At 38.8% G+C, this 15,870-nt stretch overlaps 1 protein-coding gene across 1 annotated transcript in view; it reads left to right on the top strand.

The window, feature by feature from the left end:
- Mcf2 (MCF.2 cell line derived transforming sequence) overlaps window positions 1–15,055 on the top strand; it is a 60,622-nt gene extending 45,567 nt beyond the window's left edge. The window contains exons 18-25 of the mRNA XM_051141920.1: window positions 264–356; window positions 1,359–1,484; window positions 3,343–3,564; window positions 7,678–7,770; window positions 10,596–10,674; window positions 11,931–11,994; window positions 12,848–13,008; window positions 14,895–15,055. Coding sequence (XP_050997877.1) covers window positions 264–356; window positions 1,359–1,484; window positions 3,343–3,564; window positions 7,678–7,770; window positions 10,596–10,674; window positions 11,931–11,994; window positions 12,848–13,008; window positions 14,895–15,055 — 999 coding nt within the window. The remainder of the gene's footprint in view (window positions 1–263; window positions 357–1,358; window positions 1,485–3,342; window positions 3,565–7,677; window positions 7,771–10,595; window positions 10,675–11,930; window positions 11,995–12,847; window positions 13,009–14,894) is intronic.
- Window positions 15,056–15,870: the final 815 nt, after the last annotated feature.

Raw genomic sequence — 15,870 nt, 5'->3', positions numbered from 1 at the left:
CCTTCTTTTCATCTATAGCCCTGGCTGTCCTGGAAATCTCTTTGTAGACCAGGCTGGCCTCGAACCCACAGAGATCTGCCTGTCCCTGCCTCTTGAGTGCTGGGATTAAAGGTGCACACCATCGTGCTCGGCTCCCTCTGAATTTCATAATTTAAAATTTATTGATTATTATCTCACTTAGATGTGCCTGCCTCTGCCTGCAGAGTGCTGAGTTTAAAGGCATGTGCCACTGTACCCAGCTGATCCTTATGTTTTAATGACAGGAATGTCAAAAAAAATTAAAACATCGACTTGGTCTGGATTCCTACTTGCTCAAACCAGTTCAGCGAATCACTAAGTATCAGTTGCTTTTAAAGGTAATTACATGAAGCTTTTACTTGTTTCTTGACTTTAAAAATGATTTTCTGTGTATGAGTGTTTTGCATGCATGTATGTATGTGTAGCATGCCTGGTACCCATGGAGGCAAGAAGAGGATATTAGAGTTATAGTCTGTTCTGAGTCACAATGTAGGTACTGAGAATAGAACCCAGCTTCTCTGTAAGAGCCGCCAGTACTCTTAATCAATGAGCCATCTTTCTAGTACCTACTTAACTGGCCTTTAAAAAAAGTCAGATCTGGTAGTCATTGCAAAGGAAGTGCTTGACTAGGAAGCACTAACAATAGGTTGAAAGAGAGCAATGGCCTTATTGACCTGGAAGATTCTTGCGGTGTGTTCTTTCATGGTGCTGTACAAATGGTATATCCAAGATGATTGAGCTGTGTGAATATGGAATGTTAGCTCTTGATCCTCCATACAAGTTTGAGATGTATTTAAGCATAATGTTTTACGAAAGAATTTTTCATATTGTTAAGATCTAAATATATATTCATTCATTTTGAGATTGTGTTTTTCTATTGTTCTTTTTAGTGAAAAATGCAAATGACACTCCCCTAGTTCAACGGCAAAGGATTAGTAGAAGCTATATTATATATAAATACAACATAGTTTCTTTTAAAATGTTTCTCATGATGCTATATGCATCATGGTTGACAAATTAGTATATGTGGAGGAGGAAAACGCATGCAATTGTTTTGAAAATGAATCTCTGATGTGTTTTTGTAGCTGTTGTCTTTTTAGCTCTAAAAGCACTGAATGCCCTTTGTTTTATACTCTTTAGTCATTATTCTACTTCTTTCCCAATTCTGACATTGTTATTAAATATAATGTTAATGTGACAGACAGTCTGAAAGAAATTACTCTAAAAATGACGGTGTCATTGGAGAACTGCTCAAAATCACATTAGCTTCAAAGTATTCATTTTCCAGCAGTTTTCATATGTGATTAATATTAATTTTCATTCTTGACTTCTAATTACAGGAGCTCTTAAAGTACAGCAAAGAAGGTGAGGGGACAACTCAGTTAAAGGAGGCGCTCGACACAATGCTGGACTTGCTGAAGTCAGTGAATGACTCTATGCATCAGATTGCAATCAATGGCTACATGGTAAGTAAATTGTAGTGATGGTTGGAACTGCAGGGTGTAAGCTTGTAAGAATCTCTTCTTTACCTCCTGGGTTCAATTGGGAAATATATAAGAGGCAGACAAATGGGACTAAAAATATAAGCAGGATTATCGATAATGATGAGTGGAGAATTGGCTGCAGATCAGCAGCCAAATGGAATTTTATGACACTTTCCTGGTCTGTAGCAGCCTGCCTTCAAGTCTGGAACTTAGGAGATTTTGCTTGACTAAATGCTTTGGTAAGCTAAGCAGACATACTGTCCCAGCGTTGCTGCATGCCCTAGTCTAGATTAGATATGGATGAAAGGGTCAGCTTCATCCAGAGGGGAAACTTGGGATGGTAATATATCATGTACCTACTGGGAATGAGGAAGAGATAGGAGCATTGCTCCAGCTGAAATAGCTCCACATAGGAAATGCCAGGAAGCCAGAGAAAAGGAAGGTTCTTTCATGCTGCAACCTCACAACAATGTAAAATATAAGTGAGACATGGCATGTGTCAAAGGAAAATGCTACAGCACAGTGAACATGGCTTAAAACCACTCTTTTTTTTCAAGTAGAAAGACCTGAGTTCGATCCCCAAAAGTCACTTTTATTTTTATTATTTTTATTAATTTATTCAGATTACAACTCAATTGTTCTCACATCACTTGTATCCTTCTGTTCCTCCTACCCTCCCACCCCCACCCTATTACCCTCCCCTAAGTCCATGTCCGAGGATGATCTCCTCCTCCACTTTATGGTCGCAGGCTAACAAGTCTCATCTTGGTAGGCTGCCTATTCTTTCTTTGAGTGCCACCAGGGCTCCCCTCCAAGGGGAGGTCATCAAATATGGGGCACCAGAGCTCATGTCAAGTTAGTCCCTGCTCTCCATATAACTGTGGAGGATGTCCTGTCCATTGGCTAGATCAGAGTAGGGGTTAAGTGCCTTACTACTTGTATTGTCCTTGGTTAGTGCAATAGTTTGAGCAGACCCCCCCTGGGCCCTGATCCACCTGTTAAAACCACTCTTAAGGGCAGCCCCGTGCTCAGCAGTAGATTGCCCACATGAAAAGAACTCAAATGACATTTTTGGAGGCTCTTTGTCTCATAATGTTTTGTCATGGAATTAAAAGCTTTTAACCTTCAGGGGATTAAAAGTTTTTAAATCTATTATGGCTTCTGGTTATATGTTTTTATGGAATTTCTGTTTGTACAAATGTGTGTGTGTCTGCGTCTATATGCGTTTCTTGTGCTTTTTCTTTGGTTCTTTTTCTTCTGTCCTATTCCACTTTGTTTTTGTTTGTATCTTATTTTGTTATATTATTATTCCTTAGATGCTTGTTTGTTTTCTAAAGAGTGACAGAAAGGGTGTGAATCTAGAAGGGAGGAAAAGTGGGGAAGGCCAAGGGAACTTTGTAGAGTGGTAACTGTAACCAGAATATAGTATATGAAAAAATTATTTTCCATAGAAGAAAATAGAGAGGAGGGCTACGAAAGCAGTTAGTTGCACCCAGCTGCTCATGTCACTATTATATCAAATGGCATATCTTGCCATCCTGATTATTATTGTAGTTCATATGCTTCACAGTAATGCCAATCGACTCCTCTGCTCACCCCCACTTGCACCCTGACCAGCAGCCTGTATGAAAATGAGCTTGTAAAGGGTAAACGTACAGGTAAGTACCAGATTGATTTATCCATTACCTCTGATGAAAATGTGATGGGTCCTCAGCAATAAAGTTTTACATGTTGATTTGAGAAAAAAAAAATTAGGCAAAATGTGCTTCGGTCAAGCTAAACACAAAGATGTCAACGTCTGACACATGAATACAAATTGGCTTTCATATTTTTATTCTAGGGAAATCTGAATGAATTGGGCAAGATGATTCTGCAAGGTGCATTCAGTGTTTGGCTAGGACACCGGAAAGGTCCCACAAAAATGAAGGATTTTGCAAGATTCAAACCCATGCAGAGACACCTTTTCTTGTATGAAAAAGCTGTTGTGTTCTGTAAGAGGCGTGTGGAATCTGGAGAAGGTGCCGCTAGATACCCGTCATACAGCTTTAAGCACTGCCTGAAAGTAAGAACACACATGTTGTGCTGTACAATATTGTCTGGTGTATGGTCCATCGCTTAGGTTTTCTTCTTTAGCTGCACATCCTTCTGTTTAAAAGAATTTTAAGCTGGCCAGTGGTGGCATATGCACTCAGTAGGCGGGGGCACGAAGATCTCTGTGAGCTCAAGGCAACCTTGGTCTTCAGAGTGAGTTAGTTCCAGGACAGTCAAACTTATACACAGAGAAACCCTGACTTGAAAACAAACCAAAGAATTAAAAAACAGCAGTGCATATGTGTTCGTGTTTTTGTACAGGCACATGTTTGCTACAGTGCTAGTTTGGAGGTCATAGGATACCTCAGGCATTAGTTCTCACCTTCCATCTCATTTGAAAAAAAGTGTCCTATAGGTCACACCAGTCTTGTTGGCCCGAGAGCTTCTAGGGACCCCCTGTCTTTGCCTCCCATCTTGCAGAAGGAACACTAGAGTTCCAAGCATGTACCACCAACTCTAGCTTGACATGGGTTTTGGGAGTCTGAAATCAGGACAAGAGGTTGGGCCCAGGTGCAGAACATTCAACTCCCCTATCGCTGTGGTCTCAGACATTCTCCAAGGTGCCCTCCAGTGAACTGGCTCACCAATGAGCACTCCTCCAAAGTTACTGCGTAAAACTTTGGTCTTGTTATCAAGAAGCCCTTGTTATAAGAGAACAAAGAGGAAAGGGATTTTCCCCTTCTCACTGCACTTTCAGAGTGGAGAAGTGTTGCGCTTAGCATATTCCTTCCTGCCTTTCTTTGTCCTTTCTCCATTTCTTGGCCCCATCTTTTCTGGGTACCCCAAGTTACAACTGGATCTTTCCCATATACATGCTCTCCTATTCTTGGAATTATTCTGTTTTCTCTATAACCCAAACTACCATTTTGTCTTGACATTAGTCTTGTGTTAAAATCAGGACAGTGTTGTTTGTGAAAGTCATTAGCAACCCAGCAATACTTCCAACTCACATAAGGTTATAATTGGTAAATTTGGTTATTTCAAACCTAATAAAATTTATCTTTCAAATTTAAATTCTAAAAGCAACACATTTGTTTATAGAATAACTGAGAGATAGATTTTTACCTTCAATTCTTCAGTCACTACTATTTTTGTCATTTTTCCTTTTAGTCATTTTCCATCAATGTTTTCTTTCATAGTTGGCTTTCTCAGTATAGTTGAGAGCTAATGAAAATTTAGCTGTGCTTACATTGATGGGCCTGTCATGGGCTTAAGGGCCTAGTGTAAGGAGGCCACCTGATAGGCAGACCCTGCTTTTGATTTTCCTCATATTGCTCAGCTATCTCTAGCTATATCTGGCAAAATCCCTACCCAGGGTCTCCCTTGTTCCCCATCATGTCTCATTGCTCATTTTCTGTTCAATTCTGAACCCACAGTAGCTCCACAGCTTCATCACAGGTTTTAGATCTTACCATCTACATGTGTACTTTTTGAAAGGTATTTCACCTTTCTAAGCATGTTTTACATAAGCCAATTTGATTCACATTGTGTTTGTGGGGTGACTTTGTCACTACCTAATGCAGAATTTCTTATTTGTATTGGTTTTCTATTTTATTTTAAATTCGGTATGATGATAGGCATGTCAGCAGAGTGTTTCTGAAGTTCATTAAAGTAAAGAAGGACTGATGAGGTAATGAAGCCAGAAGGATTACAATAGTTACCATGGTAACAGAAGGAGGAACTGATGCAGGAAACATTTCAATGGAAGGCAGACATAAGGGCTTAGTGACTTACCAGATACAGAAAATAAATACTACTTGACATTTAAAAGAAGAAAATCTGTCTGTTTTTTTTTTGATTCTCTGATATAATCATATCTTTAATAGAAAATTAGTCAGTGATGCTTTCAAAATTTTAGATGAAGATTCCTGGGAAAATGGTGATTCTATAGACTAAAAAAGCAGACTATTTCTTAGGTTTCATTATGCTTGTTTCCTCTTGCTTACTTGTCATGAGAGTCTATCATTAGTGGTCAGTGTGCTACTAAACAAACCTGATCAACTTCTCTCTCCTGAAATGAATTTTTGTCTTGATTTCATCACACCAAGCTGGAATTAAATAGCATTCTTGTGTCTTTCTAATGACTATGTACTGTAATGCAAACACTTTGCACCCATAGGAAACCCATATGTCAGGCCACACATAATTGGATAAAGAGATATGGCTTTGCCAGATCCATCAGGTTGTGTGCTTGCTTATTATCAACTGTTGTTTTAACTTAACACATACACATATAGTGTTAACTTGGTGTTAGATAAAATATCTTGATTTCCAGGGAAATCTCCAAATCAATAATGATGCAATTCAAATATAAGAAAGGATGGGAATCAAAGCCATAAGTTCAAAGTTCATTATGGACTGGAGAGAAGGGTAAAGAGCTTGTCGTTCAAGTGTAAGGATTTGAATTCACATCACTAGTACCTACATAAAATGCTATGTAGGTGTGGCTGCTACTTGTAATCTAAGCTCTGGGGAATCCCCAGAATAAGCTGGCTAGTTAGTAGCTGGATCAGGTGAGCTCTGGGTTCAGCAAGAGACCCTGCATCTGTAGAGTGGAGAGCTATTGTGAAAGATATGTGATATCACCTCTGGCCTCCACACAGGTACATGTACACACATAACCCACATATAGGTGAACACATATACACGAATGCACACAATCCCACAAAAATGTATATGATCTGAACATGCTGTTTAATAACATATCCTTATATCAACTCTATGAAATACTTGCTTTCCAAATTTTATGGTTGAAAAATGTGGAATTTAAGAAAAACCTAGTTCCTTACGCGAAGGCACATGGCTGATGAATGCTAGAGATGGGTGAAGGTCTAGGCTGGCCTTCTCTGATTCTGAAGTCTGTATGTCTGCTACCTATCATCATATGCTGAAACATAATTCACACCTTAAAAGATTCAACATAAGTGTTACTATATCTTAATATTTGAGCAGAGGTAGATTAGAGTGACGTAGGAAGGATCTACTTGGGAACATTTGGAAGTTACTTTAGATTGCTTCAAAGTGGATATTAGTGGCTCTTTAATTAACATAGCTGAGTTGCATTTCTAAGTATAACTGTTTTCCTTTACCTTAATGCAGGAATCTCATGAGTGCTGACCTTAATGTTTATTAGTTTTAATTAGGGTTATTTTGTGGGTTCACAAGTGGAACAGTGTGATATTCCTTCAGACAATTAAGAAACAATTAAAAGAAAAGAGAAAAGGCAGAGAAAACCTAAGAGAAAATGTTACATAAGGGAGTGAAGTTGTCCCACATGGAAATAGCTAAGGTTAGCAGCAAATGGTAAAAGAAAAGTGTGCAAAGCACAAACAAGGATGAGAAGAAAGCTGTGGGAGGAGCTCATGCTGCACACTACACAAGTCTTCCTAGTGGGGTTGAGAAGGTTGTGACCCTTTCAACTTAGGTATGTATTTCCTTTGCTATAGAGGCTCAGGGATTGGTAGGAATAGAAAAAAATCTTTGTGAATTTGGCTGGTTTTCCTCTGACCCATACATTTACTATTTATACCTTATGGAGAATAAATTTGTAAGATCAAATTGATCTGGTCAATAATTACTTTAGAAGTCAGTGAAATTAATCAATTTCTGGTAGCTTTCTCAATTTATGTTTAATTACCTTTTTTTTTTGTTTTTTTTGTTTTTTTTTTCAAGACAGCCTTTCTCTGTGTAGCCTTGGCTGTCCTGGATTCACTTTGTAGACCAGGCTGGCCTGGAACTCACAGCGATCCACCTGCCTCTGCCTCCTGAGTGCTGGGATTAAAGGTGTACACCACCACACCCAGCTTGTTTAATTACTTTTATTTCTGAAAAGATTTTGTTTTATACCAAGTACTGGACTGGAGCATGGCACCTGAGCCCTGAGAGCATATTTATTTCCATAAGAGCACTGAAGTTCTCATTCCTATGGCTGTATTTGTCATTTCCATTTCTTATTTGTTGAAAATAAAATGTGTGTTTTGCTTAAGTGAGACATTCTGTTGTTTCCTTTAAATTATGAAAGAATGTGATGAATGTATTTCCATATTTGTAATCAGATGCTCAGGGAAAGTTTGCTTTGTTGTAGATGGAAGAAGCTGGAATCACAGAGCACGTGAAAGGTGATAACCGCAAGTTTGAAATATGGTATGGTGAGAAAGAAGAGACTTACATTATTCAGGTTGGTTATTCTTCTAGAAACCATAATCAGCCTTAAGATTTAAAACTTATTTACATATTTATGTATTTATTTAAACGTAATAACCCACCAATTTCTATTGGTGCAGGGGCATCCTCTGGAGAGCTTACCATATGCCTCATTCTTAAAGAAACCTGGCTGTCTTTCTTCCACATCCAAGACAGGGTTTCTCTGTGTAACAGACCTGGCTGTCCTGGACTCCCTTTGTAGACCAGGCTGGCCTTGAACTCACAGAGATCCTCCTGCCTCTGCGCCACCAAGTTCTGGGATGACAGGCATGTGCCACTGTGCTCAGCTAGAAAATGACTGTCTTTATCCAAGAAGCCAGTGTCTATCCTTTGGTCCTCAATTAGGGATGAAGTCTCCATGAATCCCCTCCCACACCATGTTGGAATGTTGACTGGCTTGGGCTTGTGAAGGCAACCACAGCTGCTGAGAATTCTTGAGTGCAGCAGCAGTCCTGTAATAGCTAGAAACCAGTTTTGGTCTGGTCTCCCTCCTGTTCCCTCTTCTGTGATGGTTTTGATCCTTGGGGAAGGAGTGTAATATAGATGACCATCTATGTCTGAGCACTCCATAGTCACTTAACTTCTCTATTGCGTTAGCAGTTGTGAGCTTCTTTGTTACCTTTCAAACACTGTACAAATACACATTTCTGATGAGTTCTGAGAGTTGCACTAAGGTAGAGAGAGGTCAATATAGAGAACAGTTTGATATTATGTCCAAGTAAGAAAATACTACTAGGGCTGGAGAGATGGCTCAGAGGTTAAGATTGTTCTTCCAGAGGCCTGAGTTCAATTCCCAGCAACCACATGGTGGCTAACAACCATCTGTAGTGAGATCTGATGCCCTTTTCTGGCATGTAGGTAGGTGTACATGCAGGAAGAGCACTGTATGCATAACAACAAATAAACAAATCTTAAAAAAATAATACTAGTAGGTTTACCTTTGGATCCCATGAGCTCCCCAACCATGGTTCTTAACCAGCTTTGTAATACCAGGCCTGTGTTCTTTTTCTAGTGGAGCAGGACTTAAATATAATCAGAAAGCAGTTGATTACTCCCATAGCATTCATACTAAGGATTTTAGGTGTGTGTGTGTGTGTGTGTGTGTGTGTGTGTGTGTGTGTGTGTGTGTGTGTGAAGTTATCCATTTGTGCAGTGCTTTTAGAAGCCAGCAGAGAGCAACAAATGCCCTGGAGCTGGAGTTACAGGCCATTTAATCTATTCCATATGGGTGCTGGGAGTCACAGTCTGGTCCTCTGCAAGAGCAGCACATACTCTTCACCACAGAGCCATCTCTCTAGCCCCAACATTAAGATTAAAAACTCTGGTTCAGTTTCCAATACCCACAGTAGGTAGCTCACAACTACCTACAACTCCAATTCCAGGGGTATTTGACTGCTTCTTCTGGTTTCCATGGGCAGTGAAGGCATTGGTGCACTTAACACACATGTAGGCAAACTAACCATATACATTAAATTAAATTAAATAAGTCTTTGAAAAAGATTTAAAAATCTGCCTTGGGAAAAATGTTGGTCACCTTTTATAAAATCTCTTATCTTTCAAGTTGGGCTGTTCTTCTTCTTCTTCTTCTTCTTCTTCTTCTTCTTCTTCTTCTTCTTCTTCTTCTTCTTCTTCTTCTTCTTCGAAGTTTCTAGAGTTAGTGTTGAGTTCCCTTTGTCTTCAGCATTCAAAGACGTGAAGAGATGACAGTTTAGATTTATTCCTGCCTTTGAGTGAGCATAGATAAGATCCTGGGCAGGTGTGCTCTGAGGCTCACCCTGTTTCAGGGAAGGGGGAACAGTAAGGAGCTGTCATGAGAGAGTATTTCAATTTCACTAACCTCTGTGTCACAACTTGTGGTGGATCCATACGTTATTATCTGAGACATGTTCTGGGTTTGTTTTTTTCTTGCTTGTTTTAATTTTGTACTAATTATATTATAAGGGTGGATAAACCCTTCTTGGTTTGCCTTATATAATAATTGGTACCATAGAAGAGACTTACTTTATAAGCAATGGAGACTATTTAGGGACTCGGTCATGTGAGTATCAGTGTTTTATAACATTATGACATAATTGATTTTAGTTTGGAAAATATTAGAGCTTACTTTGTTTTTACTAAAGTTAAAACAAAGTGACACACACACACACACACACACACACAAAATCCAGTAAAGCAAAAATAAATGAAAAGATCTCTGCACATTCTCCTTGAGGCACTTTTAGAATTATTTTGATCATAATATCTCTGCTAATCAGATGGCTAAAGATTAGCCCCCTAAATGATTTAAGGAAGTTGCTAACCTGCACTTCCGGGTCACTCAGGTAATTAAGTTTTATTCCTTCTCAAGTGTCTGACGAGGTTGAAGATCACAGAGCTTACTCTTTTAAATTAAGCTTAGTTGTTTAGGGGTTCAGGTGTTTTTAGGTGTAGATAGATGTTTTAAGTTGATAGTGATGAGATGTGATAGATATTGATTTACATTCAGAATTTTAGATGCACCAAGATAGGAAAGATGTTTTCTTCAAGGCTGTCAAATACAAATAACCAAAACACTATGAATGTAACCTTTATATAATTTCTGATTGTGTCATGGTTCTTCTTGCGATACATAGTTTATTTTATATATGTATAATAATATAATGTATATGTAAAACATATTTAAAAAGAAAAAAAAGAAGCAAAAGGGTAGAATTTGAACCTTGTGCTTTATATAGAGACTCATGTTTGATTGCATTTGTTTTATTATGAAAAATTCCTTTCAAACAGAAACATACTTTTCCCTTCTGTTTTAATTTTTAGGCTCCAAATATTGATGTGAAAATGTTATGGTTAAAAGAAATCAGAAAAATTTTGTTGAAGCAGCAAGAACTTTTGATTGGTAATTTCATCTTTTTTTGGGTTGAAAATAGAGCTTTTTTTTCCCACGCAAAATATCCTGATTACGGTTTCCCTCCCCTCTACTCCTCCCAACTCCTTTCCACCTCCCCTCCCATGTGCATCCATTCCTTGTTGTTGACAAGTAATTTCAAGCATGCCTTATGAGGAGAAGCATAACAACTCCTTAGCTTTGATTTTGTGAAAAGTTTTCCTAGGGATGGGGCTGATCATTTAATAACAACGAAAGGATTTATTAACCTAAAAAAGTAACATTGAGTTCAGAGAGCTTTCAAAAATACTAGTTTAAACTCAAAGGTGAACCGTGGTGGTTCAGAACCAGTTGAGAATCAACAAGGTGTCAGTTTCCAGTCCTTCCTGGCAGGTGACTGTGAGAAGAACCTCCGAAAACCAGTGTCCACTAAGGTTGGGATGGATGGTTGCACTTTTGAACTTATACTTAAGAAAAAGAATATTTGTGTGTATGTATACGTATGTGTGTGTGTATGATGAACATGTAACATGTTCTTCTATGTGACTATAGATGTGTGCATATGCTTGTGAGTGTAAACATAGATGGAAGTGTGTGCGTGTGTGTGTGTGTGTCTATGATGTATGTGTACCAGTTTGCATATGTGACTATAGGTATGTGTGTGTGCGTGTGCATGCCACAGTGAGCCTGTGGAGATCAGAGGATCAATTCCATTCTACCCTGTTTGAGGATTGACCTTGTTCTGCTGCTGCATAAACAGGCTAGCTAGCCATGGCACTTCCAGAATTCTCCTGTCTTCACACTCTATCTTACTGCATGAGTGCTGAGCCCAAGGTTGTTCTTTCTTGTCAGTTTAGAGATTCAATTGCAGGTTCTTATACTTGTGTAGAAGCTGCTTTGCCCGCTGAGCTGGCACCCCAGACCGTAGTACATGGTTTGGACTTTCCAGATTCCTGTTTGCTGGTCAGTTTAAATCCCTGAAATCTCTCTCTCTCTCTCTCTCTCTCTCTCTCTCTCTCTCTCTCTCTCTCTCTCTCTCTCTCTCCTTCTCTCTCTCTCTCTCTCTCCTCTCTCCTTTCCTCTCCTCTCCCTCTCCCCTCCCTCCCCCTCTCTCCCTCCTTCCTTCCCTTACCCTCCCTCTCTCCCTCCCTCCCTCCCTCGCTCCTCTCTCTCCCTGCCCCCCTGTGGTGCGTGTGAAAGTTATTGGCCTTCAAAGAAGTACAAAACATGATTTCTGAATGACACATAGGCTTTGTTTTACTCTATAGCTAAAGACCAGCAGGGTCAGTCAAGAGAGCAAGATCAACTTCCTTGTCAGCAGAAGAATGCTCAGTAAGTGATTATTTCTTTTAGAAACATTCTTTAAAATGTATTACTCTTTATGAATATTTCGCCTACATGTACATATGTGCAGTGCATGTGTGCCTAGTGTTTGGGGAGGTCAGAGAGGGTGGTGGATCTCTTGCAACTGGAGTTACAGACACTTCCTAGCCATTGGATGGGTGCTGGGAACTGAACTGGCGTCCTCTGAAAGAGCAGCAATTAATCTTAACCAGTGAGTAATTGCTTCAGCCCCCAGAATACTATTCTTGTCATCTTCTGTTAGTTTGATGTATGTAGTACCAAACAATGAAATTACAATATATCAGACAACAGCCAGTCTTCTGTGATAGCAGATAACAGAGACACCATGTTTTCTTAGGTCTAAGCTGTATGTTGGAGTTAAGATCTGAGATAGTATATGATTTTCATCGGGACCTTAAGGAGAACCAAGCCACTTTGAAGATCTTTTCATGTCTAGATTCATGATGTTTAAAGAGAAATAAAGACTTTATGTCATATCTAGTAGTTGCTGTAACAGAAGCTGGTGCAAACTTACCAGTGAGAGTAGGTTAAAAATTTACCTTCATATTTATATACATCTTACCTGACATTAAGATGAAACGTCTTCAGAACAATGCAGCCTTTACACATACCTGTCCTGGGTCTAGAAGGGAGCGGTTTTATCTTTACATAAAAGGAACCTGCTGGCTTGAATCCTAGGACTTAAGTTTTTGAAGCCGTTTCATATTATCAACTATTGTACAGACTTAAATAAGGGCACACAAGCTGTTGGAATGGATTCTCAGCTTATTTTTAACACATAGTATTAAGATAGACCATTTTAATTTCTCACTATTCTTAGACTATGCAAAAGCTCACCTATTTTTATATGTGACTTTTTCAGAAAGCAAGAGGAAATTTTTATAAATGTCATGGAAGCAGGAGCAGAAATGGAGCAAACCAGTGCCATGGTGGAGTTCAGGGAGGCAATTGTACCACTTCGGGCAGAAGCAAGTTCCACAGGTATATGTCTTGGTTATCTCAAGATGCGATTCATAATTATGTGAATTTTTAACTCTTGTTCCTAATTTGTGAAACAGAATCTAGCCATGTCTTATTTTTGTATAATAAAAAGGAAGCTAACCTGTTTTAGGAAGCTTTTATTTCTTGCACATGAAAAACACCCTGGTGGACACTACAGAGCACTGATTTTCAAAGTGTGGGTCCTGGATCCATAACAGTGGCATCATCTGGGAAGTTGCTATATAGAAGACAAAGCTTTTGGCTTTCTCTGCCTCAGATCTTTGGGTGTTAGGGCCAGCTACCTGAATTTTGACCAACTTTCTATACAATGCTGATCCCTTGCAATAGAGGACAGATGAATGAATACAACACATATATTGGATTTGATGGATATACTGTTCATTTACCATTGATTTTGTGTCCAGAGCTGGGATATTTGTTTTTTATGAGAATTGTATCATTTGAAATGATTTTGTGCAATACATTTGGTTCACCAAATCCTAATATGATCAGTGTGCATCAGGGGTTTTGTAGAGCTGCCATCTTTACAATGGTAGGAAGGTAGATAATTCAGCAAGCAGTTAAAGTGTAATGTGGCTAAGGATAATAAGGAGGTACAAGATGGGGTGCAAGCTTACAAGATCTCTGGAATAACTTTGTCAACAACAGCATAAACTCCCAGAGAAATGCCAAGTACTCAGTATTTGATATAATAGTCTTTAACCCTACATGTTAAGGTGGAACAAGGAATGATGACCTTATTCAGTCTTTAGTTATCCATTTAGACTTTAGCTCCGTCTCAGATCATTATGTTGTAATTCCCAACCTCATCAACAAAGGGAGAGTCTAGTATTAATTTCTTCATTTGACAAGTAGGGAAATCACATCAGAGAAGGCTGATACAATGTTTCTAAGGGGACATGAATAGTTTACTATGGCCAAAATGGGATTCTGTAAGTTTGTGACTTAGATTTGCCCTAGTTTCTTTTCTGTTGCTTTGATGAAATACCTTGACAAAAACAATTTAATGAGGAAAGGGATTGTTTATTACAGTTTACAATTCCAGGTTACAGTTTATCACAGCATGGAAGTCATAGTCATAGGAGCTTGAAGCAGCTGGTCACATCATGACCACAGTCAGGAAGCAGAAAGAAAGAAATGCATTCATGTTATTGTGCTTTCATGAATAGCTTGCTTGGATAACTTTCTTTATGCTGGGGAAGTCCAGGGTTCCAAACCAAGAAATAATACTGCTTACTTTCAGGCTAAGTCTTACCACATCATTTAAGGTAATTAAAACAACCCCCCACAGACTTGCTCATGGGCCAATATTATCTTGCCGAAACACTCACTGAGACTGCCTTTCCATCAGATTTGAGCTTGTGTCAAGTTGACCATTAAAACTAACAATCAAAGATTACTTTATCTAAATCAGTTCATTAAAAAAAGAAATCTTGTACCGCTTACCTACAAGCTCAGTTTGGGGGTGGTGGTGAGGGGTAGATACAGAGTCTCACTATGTAGCACTGGCTTGCTTAGAACCTGCTTTGTAGGCCAGGCTAGTCATGGACTTGTAGAGATCTATATGCCTCTGTCTTCTGCATGCTGAGATCAACGGTGTGCAATGTCATGCCTGGGTACATGCAGGCTTTTATAAAGCATAGAATGTGTAATGCATGCTTTCTGCGTATTAAGAAAGACAATCTAAGCCAAAATAATATCAACACCAGGCAGAATCTAACAAGTATTATTTGAATGAAACAAATAAAATTATGATAGAATTAACATTCAGTTTGTGTGTGTGTGTGTCGGGGGTGGGGGAGGAGGTAAGAATGATAATATATTTTAGAAATGTTTAACTGCTACACTTGTCATTTTTCTTGTAGCTTGGATTGAGATGCCACCATCTCCAGAAGGCTCTGCAGCAGCAGAACATTCAAACAACTATATTTACCCTACTTACAATGACAATGGAGAAGATAGGCCACAAATGGTTAGTATGGCACACTACATCAAATTTCCAGAAGCACTTTTACTGATGAGATAGACAGGGCACGTAAAGAGCAGCTTTTTGTCAGGATCCTTGAGGTTTATTGAGTATATTCCATAGTGAAAAGATTTGAAGCGAATCTTGTAAGCATTCACAAATCACTTCTTTATGTGGAATACATCTCAATTACACACAGAATGCTACTAAAGTTAGTTAAATAACCAGTTTCCAAATGCGTAGTCTCCTGTTTAGGCTGTCAAGTGCTAGGCTTATAAATGTATGGTTTTGAGCTGGGTGTGGTGGCACATGCCTTTAATCCCAGCACTCGGGAGGCAGAGGCAGGCGGATCGCGGTGAGTTCGAGGCTAGCCTCATCTACAAAGAGTCCAGGCTACACAGAAAAGCCTTATCTTAAAAAAACAAAAAAACAAAAAAAAAAAAGAAGAAGAACGTGATTTCATGACTCTGTCAATTTTAGCTTTAAAAAAACCTAAAGTGTTTATTTCATAACATCTTTCTGTGTATATGAAATTTTTAAGCCGAATTTTTGAAACTATTAGTTTCACAGGAAGGTAACAAAAATACTACTGAATTGTCTTGTGTTCCCTTCACATAGTTATCCCAATGGTAGCATCTTCTGTAATTAGAGGAGAGTACCAAATCTTGGAGATTGACATCAGTGCTATCCACAGGCTTTGCTCAGATGTCACCAGTTCTCCATGTGCTTTTGTATATGTGTATATGCAGCTCTGTATAATTTTGTCTAGACCTGTGTTTTTCACCTAGGAATGAGGGATAGACCCAGGCATATGAAGCTACAAATATATTTTCAAAATTACTTTGCACAGTTATTTCTTTTTTTAAACACAATTA

This window comes from Acomys russatus, chromosome X (genome assembly GCF_903995435.1).
Source record: "Acomys russatus chromosome X, mAcoRus1.1, whole genome shotgun sequence".
NCBI lineage: Eukaryota > Metazoa > Chordata > Mammalia > Rodentia > Muridae > Acomys > Acomys russatus.
The sequence above is the reverse complement of the archived record's forward strand: the minus strand, read 5'-3'. Positions and strand labels throughout refer to the sequence as shown.